At 35.2% G+C, this 14,442-nt stretch overlaps 1 protein-coding gene across 2 annotated transcripts in view; it reads left to right on the plus strand.

Annotated features, from left to right (window-relative positions):
- Window positions 1-14,442, plus strand: part of GRB14 (growth factor receptor bound protein 14) — a 126,690-nt gene that overhangs the window by 41,514 nt on the left and 70,734 nt on the right. Inside the window, exon 1 of one of the 2 annotated variants that reach the window (XM_012496281.2) lies at window positions 9,515-9,695. The exons of the other annotated variant lie outside the window; for it this stretch is intronic. Within the exon in view, the coding sequence (XP_012351735.1) occupies window positions 9,633-9,695 (63 nt within the window). The 5' untranslated portion in view covers window positions 9,515-9,632. Of the gene's footprint in view, window positions 1-9,514; window positions 9,696-14,442 lie in introns of those variants that run through there. 2 annotated transcript variants of the gene reach the window in all.

Below are 14,442 nucleotides of genomic sequence, written 5' to 3' on the forward strand. Positions count from 1 at the left end.
GTAGTCCCAGCATTTTGGGAAGCTGAGGCGGGCAGATCACCTGAGGTCAGGAGTTCGAGACCAGCCTGGCCAACATGGCAAAACCCCGCTCTACTAAAAATGCAAAAATTAGCCCGGTGTGATTGGGCACCTGTAATCCCAGCTAATTGGGAGGCTGAGGCAGAAGAATCACTTGAACCCGGGAGGCAGAGGTTGCAGTGAGGCGAGATCACCCCACTGCACTCCAGCCTGGACAACAGAGCAAGACTCTGTCTCAAAAAAAAAAAAAATGTATCATAGAATGCTACTAGAAATAATTGATCAGAAGTAAAGATACAGTAAGAATTCTTAAGAAGTTTTTCTAGATATTTGTGTAGTCAGAGATCATGGCACTGTATTAAATACTTGCCCTTTAACTTGAGTAATCTGATAGCTTTTTAAAATTTAATTTTTCCACTGATAGTAAATGAATTATAAAAATTCTAAGAATGAAAATAGATATATTAAAAATAACCACTTTGTGATCTCCTCTGTTCTCTTATTTTCCTTCCTAGAGATCAAGATTGTTAAAAATTTGGCATAGCTTCGTGGAGGTCTTTTTCTATGGGCTTACCTATGCTCATGTGTATAGCTGGTCCTCCAATAAGGTCATTTTCTTCAGCATCATTTTTATCTAACATGGTTGAGGAAAAAAAAATCTATTGCCAGGATTAGGCCACTGTCTGTGTGAAGTATGCACTTTCTCTGTATGTCTGTGTGGGTTCTCTCCAGAGACTCGTTTCCTCCCACTTCCCAAAGATGTGCAGGTCAGGTTAATTTTGATGTCTAAATGGTCCCAGTGTGAGTAAGTGTGTGTGTGTGTGTGTGCAAGTGTGCCCTGCAATAAAATGAGGTCCTGGCCAGGGTAGGTTCCCACCTTGAGCCCTGAGCTGCCAGGATAGGCTCTGGCCACCTGTGACCCTGAACTGGAATAAGCAGATAAATCATTAAATCATTATCTCACTTGTTTTTACTCATCTTTCTTAAATGTATATATAGCTCACATTTATTTCAGTGTTTAATATCAGAAGTGTTTGGGGTCTTTATTTAGAAATTTGATGATGTTTTTATGACCAGAAATGTGCCATAGGACCTTAACTTATATATTTTATCATTTAGCCCATGGTGAAACTGGTTTAAATCTTTATTATGTCTTTTGGCTTAAAGTCACGGTTTCTAAGAAATGATTGACAATGTTAAGTAAGGATTTACTATATATATAGAAGTATAGGATATTTTATTGTTTTTACACAAATGGGGTCATACTAAGTAATATTGTAAAATTTGTTTTTTTAATTGGATACTGTGTTTTAACAGTTCTTTGTTAGTCCATACTTTAGTTCTCTTAATTCCTACCTAGTATTACATTTTATTTATATGTGACCATTTCCAGTGTATATGGTGTTTCCACATTTTCTCTTGTAAACAGTGATGTAGTGAACTCTTCCAGATACTTTTCTAATCATTTATGCTCCTTAGTCTATAGAGAACCAGAAAAGGAGTGCCTATGTCAAGGGCATGGCCTCTCAAGATTTTTACAGATGCTTCCAGATTTCCTTCCATAACATCTGTTCCCATCTATATGCTTTTTATCAGTATTGGAGAATACCACTCGCTCACTTGACACTTGTACCAGCCTTTGGCTTCATCAGTCATTTACATTTTTGTCCAACTCATGAAGATGCCTTATGTTAATGTATGTTTCTCTTATTACTGATGAGATTATCTTTTTAAGTGTTTATGTTCAGTGGTATATTGTGTGTGTGTGTGTGTGTGTGTGTTTGTGTGTGCGAATTGTCTTTTCATTCCTTTTTTTGTACGTTTTTCTTTTGGGTTTTTATAAACTTTTCATTTTTAAAGAATGCTTTATGTAATTTATGTATTTGGATTATTAGTTTATTCTTAAATATATTGCATATATACTTACTCTATATGTGTTTTGTATTTGAATTTTATTTGTGGAGTCTTCTATAGCATTAAAATATTTATGAGTCAAAATTGTTTTTGTAATTCCTTTTAGGTGTTACTTTGGAAGACTTTTCATATTACAAGATTATTAAAGCATTCTTTTTTTTTTTTAGACAGAGTCTTGCTCTGTTGCCCAGGCTGGAGTGCAGTGGCACGATCTTGGCCCACTACAACTGCCGCTTCCCAGGTTCAAGCAATTCTCCTGCCTCAGCCTCCTGGGTAGCTGGAATTACAGGCGCACACCACTAAGCCCAGCTCATTTTTGTATTTTTAGTAGAGACGGGGTTTCACCATGTTGGTCAGGCTAGTCTCAAACTTCTGACCTCGTGATCTGCCCGCCTCGGCCTCCAAAAGTGCTGGGATTACAGGCGTGAGCCACCACGCCCGGCCATTAAAGCATTCTTGAGTTATTTCTTCTAACATATTTACAAACTAATTAGTTTTTTAGAATTTCTTTTCAGTTGTCTAATGTTACAGTCTATTTTAGAGTAAGGCATTAGGTAAAAAAAATCTATATTTTGTTTACTCAGATGGGTATAGTTAGTCTTTTTAGAAAGTCTTATTCTTTATTGATTTTCAGTGGCATCTGTTGCATATATGCACACACAAACACGAGTCTGTCAGCACCTTTTTAAAAATTGGGTAACTACAGTTTTATTATATATTAGTGTATTAGTCCATTCTCACACTGCTATAAAGAACTACCAAAGACTGGGTAATTTGTAAAGAAAAGAGGTTTAATTGACTCACAGTTCCACTGGCTGTACAGGAGTCATGGCTGAGGAGGCTTCAGAAAACTTACAATCATGGCAGAAGGGTGAAGGGGAAGCAAGCATGTCTTCACATGATGGCAGGAGAGAGAGAGTTGAAGGGGAAGTGCTACACACTTTCAAACAACCAGATCTCATGAGAACTCACTATCACAAGAACAGTAAAGGGGAAATCCGCCCTCTTCATACCAGATCCCTCCCCAACCGCTGGGTATTACAATTCAACATGAGAGTTGGGTGGGGACATAGAGACAAACCATATCGATTAGGTACACCAGGTATGTGAAGATCCCCCTCATTGATCTTGTTTGCCTGCCTTTCTTGGCTACAATTGTACATTTTCTTAACTTTGAAATAGTTTGACTAGCACTGAAGTGATTTGTTCCTAAAAGGTTATATAGAATTTTTTTGTAAATCAAACCATCTAGGATTTGGCCACAGTTTTTGGGAGTATCTCTTTGACAACTGTCTTTCTTCTATGGCAATTAGTTTCTTTGAATTTTATGGAGTCAATTTGTATAAATTATATTGTCCAGAGAATAATCTATGTCATTATGTTTTATTTGCATAAAATTGGGGGAAGTAGACTCTTATGATTCTTATCATTTCTCTGGTATTATTTCTTATTTTGTATATTGGTACTTTCTCCCTTTTTCCCCCGGATTTGTTTCACTATTTATCTATTTTATTGTTTTCCCTAAAGACCAGATTCAGGACTTATTAGTTTTATCATTTTACCTTTTTTTTCAAGTTTTAATTTCTACTTTTATATTTATTAGTTTATTCTTTCTGATTTCCTCAGGTTTAACTTAATGATCTTTTTTAAATTTTGGGATGTTAATAAATTTATTTTTGTTTAATATACATGCATTTAAGCTTATGAATTAGAGTCTGAGAATTGTTTTAGCAGTATGAGATATGATATATAGTGTTTATTATATTTATTATTATTACATAGACATTTTACACTTTCAATTTTCATTGTTTTCTTTGCCAGAACAGTTATTTGAAGAGTCTTAACATTTTCAGATGCTAGGAGCTTCTTCACCCCAGATTTATTAGTGATTTTTCCTTTTACTGTATTGTGATTAGTAACTATTATCTGTATTCCAGAATTTACTGGGGTTTTATCTTCGATGTCCAATGTGATCAAGTTTTTTTTTAAACCAATATCTTAAAGAGAAGGGATATTCTCTGATTTCACCTTAAAGTTAAATATATGGCAATTAAATCTATTTTATTATGTTACCCTATTTATATATTTTATATTTATACCTACTTTTTAATTCTCTTGTTATTCAGGCTTTGAGAAGGTTAAATAATAGTCAATTAATAGTGTGTTTCCATCTGATTCTCTTTATACTTATTTTAGAGTTTGCGTTACAAATGTGTACTATATGACACCTAGACGTTCATAATCGTTTTATTTTATTGTGAATTACACCATAAGCATTATAGTGTTTTCTTCCTTGCTCCTTCCTTCCTTTTTATTTTTATTTGTCTTGTGTGCTTTTGCCTATTCTTTTGAATAGGCAACTCGATGAAACACTTGGTTAAAGGGAGTTACTTCACTGTTAGAGTGGAGGGGAAAAAATGGCTGGTGTTGGATCAGATCAGCTCATCAAATGTAAAGACTGACTCTATGTCATTTACTTAAGGAAGTGAAAATTCATAGTAGAGTATGATGAGCTGGTAAAACCAGAGTTTCTGAATTTACCTCTGAAGATCTAGGCTACATATTTATTGCTGCAACAATCTATGTTAAGAATTTTCTGAGACTAGCGTTCTCAAGACAACATTTAGATTTAGTGTTCACACTAGTGGTCACTAATAGAACTGTGTCAGATAGTAAAAGAATATCTAAATTTTCGTGTAAAGAAGACTTTGTGCTTTTGTTCAGAAAAAAATCGTAAGGCTAACAATTGTTAAGATGAGAAAGGAGGCTTGTCCACTATGTAACCGGAGTCACTAGTCTTTCCACATTGATTGTATGTGAACATAATGCCTACTGTGTACAAAGAACACTCTGCTAGGTATTCTGGGAGAAGCAGAGAAAATAAGAGACTCGATCCTAACCATAAGGAATATATTTGTGTTGAGCAGAAAAAGTAAGGCCTGAAAAAGGATTTATAAGTTATCAAAACAACGCATTAGTATCAGGCAAGAAAGGAGAAATGGAAAAGTTTAAGTCCTAAAAAAAATTACAAAACAGAGAATGATATGATTTATATGGAGGGATGACTGCTTGGTGGAATAAATTTTGATCTATGTCTTTGAGAGAGATGATGAACCTAGCTAGGCAATGAGTTATCCCAAGGGGGCACAGCACAATAGTATGAGATACAGGGAAAGATGAAAGGACAGTGCAAGTTGTATTTTGTGTGAGGCAGGAGATTTGTTGGATTAAAAAAGTATTTGTAGGACTTGATATTCAAGAAGCATCTACCTTATTGCTTTTTTTTCTCTGTATAAAGTCACTGGGGGCTTTATACAGTCAGATAGACACTGAGATGGTCAGAGAGAAGTTAGACATGCCACTGCCCTCAAGGAACCTCCATTCTAAATAATATAGAATGCATACACATAGGAGACAGTAGCTGAAGTTTGAATAAACTGGTGTACGATAAAGAATAAAGTGGTAGTATTGGAAGGACAGGTAGGGTTTGAATCTGTAAAATGAGATGAAATAATACTTACTTTGCAGGGCTGTTAGAATAAAATGAAATAACATATGCAAAGTGCTTGACACTTAATGGGCAATTGATAGGTGTTTGTCATCTTTCCTTCTTTCCCCACCTCTCAATTCTGAGACAACTTGTACTATAAAAAGGAGAGATCCTTGAAAGATGCACAGAAGTGAAATTTTAAGAAGAGGTGTGACTGGCCTTGGGCCTTCATTGTGGGGCTTAAGGAACTGAGGAATATTGTGAACAAAGAGGTGGGAATACAGAACATGCTTTTGGGAGCTTTGTTGACGTTGAGTGGGAGAAGAGATTTGAAACGGGGACTTGAAACCTAGAGGTTGGATGGTACTTTTGTATTAGATTGATGCAAATGTAATTGTGGTTGTTGCCATTACTTTCAATAATAAAAACCACAATTACTTTTCCACCAACCTAATAGCATTCTGCTTCTGCCCAGATTCCACCTTGTATACTATAATAACTGATGGTTTATGTGTCACCCTGCATCAGCTCTCTTGGTAAACAGGAATCATGAGTTGATTAACTTTGAATTCTCCATAATAAACAGCACAGCACTTTACACATAGTAAGGTCTTCAGTACGTATTTATAAAGCAGGTTAATAAAACAAACAAATGCTTGGGTACGTCAGAAACAAGGGCTGTATGAATGTGACATTTTATGCTAATGTTGTATCAAGCTATGTATTTAATAATAAAATACAGAAACACATGTTGTAGAGTGGAATAGTGGGGTGCCTTGGAGAGGGCCAGATGCAGTTTTCTCCCTGGCTTAGTGGCTATGGACTTTGTGAACTTGGACAAGTTCTTTTGCAGTATGTGCTTAAACCCAAGACCATTTCTTAGCTGCCTGCTCTTCTGGCCTTAATTTCCTCATCTATTCAATAGCTAGTACCTTATAGAGTTGTGAGCACTAAGTGAAAACTAGCTCAGTGCCTGGCACATAATGGGTGCTCACATAAATATTATTGATAATCACAATAATAGTTATTTTTATTTTTCCTAATTGAAATATCGATATGAAAATATTTTAAGTGACAACATTTGTTCTATCCAGTTATCAAACAAAATTCTAAATAATATACACTGCTATTCTGTAATATTTTATTGTTGACTCTGTTGTGTTAAAAACATCTTGTAATGTTAGTTTCATTTTTGGAGATAAAAGACCAATTCTCTGCAGCGGGAGTTTAAGGAGTGTTTTGTTAGTGTCTACCTTGGGCTCTTCCAGGCCTTCTGCAAACTTGATTTCCTTTGATCCTCACAGCAGTTCTGAAAGTGTTGGTCATAGTTTTTTATCCTCATTTTGCAACTGAAGAAAATTAAGGCTCAGGTGACAAGGTTAGTGAGTGGCAAAGTCATTTATAATAATTAATGAGAAAAAAGAATAGGCTGAAGTTAAATTTGGAATCAGTGTCTAAAATAACTAGGGAGTAAGATAAAGCACAGTCAATATGAGCACCTGCAAAGGATTACAGAAAAATGAGATTCCACCTGTCTTAAGTATGCAGCGTGCTATCTTGTTCAGTTGGCTGACTATGAAAAGTATCGGTAAGCTTCATTTTTCAAAGACCGTTGCCTTTTTGATAACGTAGTCACAAAATGCCAAATTTTGCTCTTCATAATTTTCCCTGAAACTTTAGAAACTTATTTTTCCAGCGTTCTGAAGGGATGATCTATCACACACACGTAAGCAGCTAGTCATCTATTAAGTGTTTTTAAGCCTTTTTAGGGCATGTATATATTGCACTGTAATCTATACAGTACCTGGATACTGTTTTGAATTGAAGCATTCATTTTATAAATCGTGTTTAACAGACTCTATGGTGTGATACAAAACAGCATTTCTAACTTCCCCATCATCTAGACTTCAAACCTCAGATTAAACTTTGAGACCTTGACCCTGGGTTCACATCAGTTTTCAAGTTCTGCATGTTCCTCCCGTCTTCACTTTTCCAAGCAAGTGCCGTTTCCTCCTTGAAGCCTGCCCTGATCTCACCCCTATTGCTTCTACCTTGGTGCACCCTTGATACTTAGCATTTAATCACTATTAGTCTCAGCTTACTACTGAATGGGATATTTTAACTTAAAAATTAGTATCTCTATTCCACTATGAGACAAGTGACCTTAACTGTCTTAATAATAGTGTGTTCCTACTGCCTGATACAGGGCTTGGCAAATATTACTTTGCTTGATAATTTAGTGAAATGAATTGCTTTCATTATGATGGAACCCCAATAAAATTTTTGAGACCACAGATAACACTTTTTTTTTTTTTGAGACGGAGTCTTGCTCTGTCACCCAGGCTGGAGTGCAATGGCACAATCTCGGCTCCCTGCATCCTCCGCCTCCCGGGTTCAAGCAATTCTCCTGCCTCTCAGCCTCCCGAGTAGCTGGGACTACAGGCATGTGCCACCACGCCCAGCTAATTTTTTGTATTTTTAGTAGAGGCGGGATTTCACAGTGTTAGCCAAGATGCAGAGATAACATTTTGTAATATTTGAAGGCTAAATTGAGAAAAGAAGACAGATAAGGCCAAATATTACGGATGATATTCTTGAAATTATTAGTTACCATGGTCTTTGTTATTGTTGGCTTGCTGAAAAGTAGCTCAAGGTTAGAACAGAATCTTTTACTTCACAAATGCTAACCCCCCATCGCTGTATTAGTTGATATTTTCTTTCTTGGTAATTTTCTTTTAAAAGATTATGATAAACCTAACTGGATAAGGATCAAATTAATTAATGCCTCCAAACTAGATCTGTGACTTTTTATATTAAGCGCAGTACTGCCACTCCCAACTACCATTCTGAGGGATTTTTGGTTTTGAAATTCAAAGCAGGGAACCTTGGAGTTGTAGTGTCTCTTTTTTCTTTTGAGGAATATGAGCTCACCATGCATATTAAACTCACTTATGTGTAAAGCAGTAAAGTGAACCCTGCCTAGCAGCAGTCAAGATAATGAAATGGAAAGTTTGTGTCTGTGTTGCTGAGAATCTTCCATTTTGCCTTGTTACTACAACAATCACATTGTAATCTAGAAATGACCAGTTCTTCTGCTGAAAGCAGTGGGTCATGACTGAAGAGCATTGAGCAGTTCAGTAAAGCTTGTCCGGATGTCAGTCCAGAAGATATTTTACAATTGTAAAAGCTCAGATTAGTTTTAACGTTGCAATCCTTTTTGTCATTTTTGAGTGTTTCTTTCATTTTTTATTTAGACTTCATTGAAATTTTTCTTGTCAGTTATAGATATTTTCCGCTGTAAACCTCCTCCAGTCTCCCTCCCCTAGAAACATTAGAATAAAATTTTCAGTTTTTATGAGAAGAAATGCAAAATGGTCATTAAAATTTTGAGAAAGCTTTGGCGGTGGTTATTTTTTAAGTGCTTTTAATTGAATGAAATATGCTACATCACACACATTTGTGCTTTTTAAAAACATAAGTATTTGAGATTGATATATTGTAATTTAATCTCCTCTTTGTATTTAACACTATTATTTAGGTTTATTGTTAAAATAATATTTAACAGTGTGTGATATCAAGCATAGCTGGAAGGTTTATAATACAAAAATTTTAGTGTTTAGGAAATGAAAGATATTAACATATATTAAAACTCTTTATTAGAACATAGAAATTAACACTTTGTGCCAATTCTAACCTCAGGATTATTTTTTGTGCCTTGTGTATGTTCCAATTGATCTCTTCATCAATTTTATGAATAGCATAAGTAAATTTAGTTCATTAATGTGTTTATATACTTTAAATAGACCAATGTGAACAGATTCTTATCTGCCATATGTTGAAATGCTTTAGTAAAGACATAACTGCCTAGTCAACAAAGATGGCATTGAATTGCACTGTTTTGGAAAAAAAGTTGAGCGAACTAGATGCCTGTTAATCTGGTTCTTTAAATATCATAAACAAAAGTATCAGAATGTGTTTCCAAGGACAAAGGCGGGGTTTTCCGGGCTTTGATTGGTTGCTGCCTTGTCCTGTCCCACAGCCATCCTTAACTGGCTTTGGGTAGATTGGAATCACATAAGCAGGGTGACATTTATTATTTTCCTAGTGGTTTCATTGCACTGAGCCCTGAGATTCCCAAGGAGTAACCATAAAAGATTTCTTTTATTTTGTCCATGACCTACGAGAGAGGATTATTCTAAGAAGAGCAGGCATGAGTTTGAGTGCAAGAAGAGTCACTCTGCCTGCAATAACGCCAATAATTCTACAGAAAAGGGTATGTGACTTCTTTTTCCTTTTTTTCTTTAATTTTTCTTGCTGCTTTTTTTCCCCTGTTACTGTGTGTTTATTAATACATAGGAAGCTCTACTTATATACCCTTGAAAGAGCCTATAATTCATTGAAGTTGTAGGTAAAATTAAAAGACATATTATTGGAATTGAACTAGGAAAAATAATACTGCGCTAGAACATTGCTATAGTTAAAGACTTTCATCTAAAAGAAGTTTGATCTCGATTTCAGGTCATTGTGATTTAGAGACTGTATTGAAACTTTTTCTTTTTTTTCTTTCTACTGTAACTTCAAGCCTCTTTGTTTTTAGTTCAGTAGGAAATCTGCTATTATGTCTTATATTTGTTTACTAAGGAATAGTTTCTTTGTTTCACCATAATTCATAATATATCAATCTCTTCATTGTTGAATAGACTATACAATTATTTTACTGTTTAAACATGTGTTACCAGTTTATTCTCAAGTTTCTACCCATTTCTATTGAGCTTCTGCGTATTTGCTTAAGAAAAACTTTCCATTAAATTCCCCTGTGAAAGGGCTTTCTGTTAATTATTAATGCAGTTAATCCTGGGTATGAAAATATTTTATTTAATAGTTTTTTGTAAAGATTATTTTTATGTCTCACTTACAGCATTGCATTTTACAAGATGGTATATGCAACCATGTCATGTAGCCATAGTAAACTTTTCTTGTAAATCTCCAAAATAAGAACATCGCACTGGACTTCTTAAAGAATCAAATCTGTCGCATTGAGAAGGAAAGCACTAAAACTCAGTTTTGGCAATATGCTTTCCAAATGTTTTTGGTGACACTAGAAACTGTAGTGTTTATTTTTGAACTCAACTTTTAATAGTTAACTGTTAACTATCAGTGCATTCCATTAAGTCAAAGGTCATGTTGCAATTTATTTGAAACATGGCAAATCTAACAGTTAAAGTGGCTATATTTTTTAAAAACGAAGTGCCTCTTTACTATTTTCAATTTTTAGATTTTCAGCTTATTTTCTTATCCAGCCAACCATTTATTTACTAAGAATATTTTATTTGGCATTGGAACAGCTATATGGTCATTTTGCCAACATGAGTTCTTTATCTTTCTTGAGGCCTATTGCTAATCGTAAGCAAATTTAATTAAAAGTATTTTGCTTTGGGTTTTAACTTTTATTTGGAATTGGACTTAGCAATGCATTAATAATGACAATATAGGTTCCTGGATTCATTGAGGATGTGAAAAGTCATATTAACATTTATCAAGTCTATGTTCTCATGTTTGAGTTCTTCTTTATCCAGTTAATATTGCAGTTTAGATTGACTCAGAAACTTCTATCATATGGTTTGTTTTTGATGACATGTTGGTATGATGGAAAGTGTACTATCTGGACTCTCCATTTACTAGCCCTGTGACTTTGGGCAAATCCAGTAAACTCTTGGAGTCTTTACTTCCTCATCTGTATAACAAACTGAGGAGTTTTCAGTAAATAATATCTTCGGTCTTATTTGTGTCTATAATTCTGTGAACCAAATATTTTATATTTTCATGGTTATAGTAAAATATGTAAATTATTTTTATTATTTTAGAATTATTATAAAACATTAGGAAAGAATGCTGTACTTTTCAAGGAGTTTGAACAATTAGCCTAGGAAAAATTGGTTATGGCAAAACTTGACTAGAAAAATAACTTCTAGCACTGTTTGCCAAGTAGGAAAACAAGATTACTCTGGAAAGCTGTGGTTATTATTGATGTTACATCTGAGCTACCAATGGTCACATCATTGTGATTTATCATGGTATTTTAATAATAAGCTTCTTGTCAAGTTTCTATTATAATATTTATAAAAGTCAAAATTCCCTAGACTCAAATCTATGCTATTTTTTCAGTGAGTGCACATATTTTGGTGTTTATATAATTTAGCACACCATTATTTGCTTCTCCTGATATTTTAACTCTGAAAATACCGATTTTTGTCTATTTGATTGTTCTGAAAATCTTAATATCTTTTATTTTAGGAGTTGGGTATTTTCTGATTTAAAAATCATCCATCTGCTCTGGTCACACCATGATTAATTTTTCTCTTCCAATAAAAGAAGTTATTTCGTACTTGTAATTAACTTATTTTCCATGTTTGCCATAATTTTAAATGATCTTATAAATCAGTACAAGCATTTCTCAGAGAATTTGGGGAGCAACTTCTCATTTTCCCATGAAGGCAGGTGCTTTTTCCACAGGTTTGGTGTAAAGTTCGCTCGTCCTGAAGGAGTGGCCCTTGACAAATAATTTATCAAATGGAATCCTCATCATTTAAAAGGCTGAGAGCATTTCTGAAAATGCTCCATAGCAATGGGGAGTAATTTTCTTATCAGCTAGTGTGTCTGATCCAAGGGGCTGTAAGAGTCTCTGGTAGTGGTTAGAAACTTGAATTTTAAACATGGCCCTTCATGTGGTATAGATCTATTTTGTAGCAGAGAAAGTACGCCTTGATCTTTGAGAAAAAAGATATTTTGGTAGATTCTCTATCAAGTGAATTGGAAAGAAAATTTTCACTTCCAAATTCTATTAGGATCTGATTTCTCTGATTTAAGTGAATTAAGGTTCTGGTGAAGAAGGCTTCCTCATGTGCCTCAGAAATGATCACATCCTCAGCAAACATTGTGAATGAATCTTTTACCTCATCGCATTTTTCTCAGATCATCACTAGGTTGTAGCTTTTTATTTTTTTCAAATGAGAAGTCTGAGTCTCTTGGGTGTTGAGTGACTTATGCAAGGTCACCCAGAAGGTCAGGGGCAGAGCTAGAAATAGAATCTAGATCTTGTGACTTCCAGTATGCTTCTCCTAGATACGTGTTACCTCCTGAAATTAATATGATAATGAAATTGCCTTATGGTGGGTATAATTGCCATTCAAGTCTGGAATTAGCTTAGGCAAATCCTTTCATCTTCCTCTGCACCTCCACCAACTCCCTTATGCTCTAGCATAGAAAACATTTTATTCAGAAAGCAATTGTAAGCAGCCAAGTGTGTGTGTGTGTGAGTGTGTGATAGAAAGACAGTTTATACCTGGAACTCCAGATTGGCACATTACATAAAGAAAACATTTTAAGGTCCCAGAGAGTTAACATAAGGCTCAAGTATTGTAAAGTATAAACTAAGTATAATATAAAATTCACATTCTTTTATGGAAACACTACCAGGTCAGAAGGCCTTATGTCCATATCCTGATTCGGTGGGTTAGGCATATTTCATGTCTCTATCAGGTTAACATTTTTTGTTTGTTTGTTTATTTGTTTATTTTTTGAGATTGAGGCTTGCTCTGTCACCCAGGCTGGAGTGCAGTGGCGCCATCTTGGCTCACTGCAACCTCTGCCTCCTGGGTTTCAAGCGATTCTCCTGCCTCGGCCTCCTGAATAGCTGGGACTACAGGCATGTGCCACCACACCTGGCTAAATTTTTGTATTTTTAGTACAGAAGGGGTTTCACCATGTTAGCCATGATGGTCTCCATCTCCTGACCTCGTGATCTGCCCACCTTGGCCTCCCAAAGTGCTGGGATTACAGGCGTGAGCCACAGTGCCCGGCCAACATTGTTTTTAAGTTATGTTTGCAAGCATTTTTGCATTCTTCATACATGCTACAATTACAGGAGATGTTCATAAGCACACAAGATCCTGAAGTATCTTCTGAAATCTCAGAGAAAAAAAAGGGATACTTTTAATGATATATACTTTTTTAAGATTCAAAGCCTTTTGAAAATTGTAAATTCATGAGTGTAATACGGAGCAATGCCATTTATGAGAAGATCTAATTCCCCATTCATATAAGAGAATAGTTCATGTTATAATCATTTCTTTCCTCATACAATTAGAGTCATTGCTATGATTTTCTAAAAGTGATTTAGTGGAGAAAGAACACATATCATCACATCCCTATTTTTCCCAGAATCTTTTAAACATGTGCAAAATCAGTCCAAACTTCCTTAGCGTTTGCCATGCTTCAGGGCCTGCCTGGCCCTCAGCCTGCCCAGCTTCCCTTGAAGCCATCACTGCAGCATGTCGTTTGCCTCCTTCTGCTTCAAACAGCTTTTAACATCTGTATCTCTGCACTTCTGCTCCCAGGATTGTGCTCTGTAGCCTATAGACAACTCCAGGCTCGTTTGCTTTCCCAAGTGCTGTCTATTGTCTAAGCGTCAGCTCAGGCTGTGGTCTCATCCTAAAGCCTTCTAAGACTCTTTTGCTTCACATTTATCTTCATGGTGCCTTGATTTAGTATCAGTGGACACACCTTTGTTACTCATTTGTCAATTCAACCACTACAGCCCTGTAACATCTATTTTATTATTACCTTTTAAATAATATTTAAGTCATATTGCCGTCCATAGGTGTGTACAATATGGCTTTCAATTGCTCTTATCTTGTTTATTTTTGTATATCTTGGACCACCATTTGGTTTCCAAAAGTTGTCTTTTGATTTTTGGTCTTACGACTAGATCTTAGTATTTTAAGGGAAGAAATCTTTAAAATGTTTTGTCAGTTATGGGCAGAATGTAATTTCATGTAACCAAAAAACACAAAGGTCTGTGGATTAAGGAGGAAAAGAGATTTATTTTTCTTTCACTTTACAAGGATCAGTCTAAAGCTAATGTTGCAGCCCCACAATGTCCTCAGGCAACTGAACTCCTTCTTGCTTTCTATTATTTATTCTCTAGTGTGGATCCTTTTTCCTTTTATGGAAAGATAAAT

This window comes from Nomascus leucogenys, chromosome 17, assembly GCF_006542625.1.
Source record: "Nomascus leucogenys isolate Asia chromosome 17, Asia_NLE_v1, whole genome shotgun sequence".
Classification (NCBI taxonomy): Eukaryota; Metazoa; Chordata; class Mammalia; order Primates; family Hylobatidae; genus Nomascus; species Nomascus leucogenys.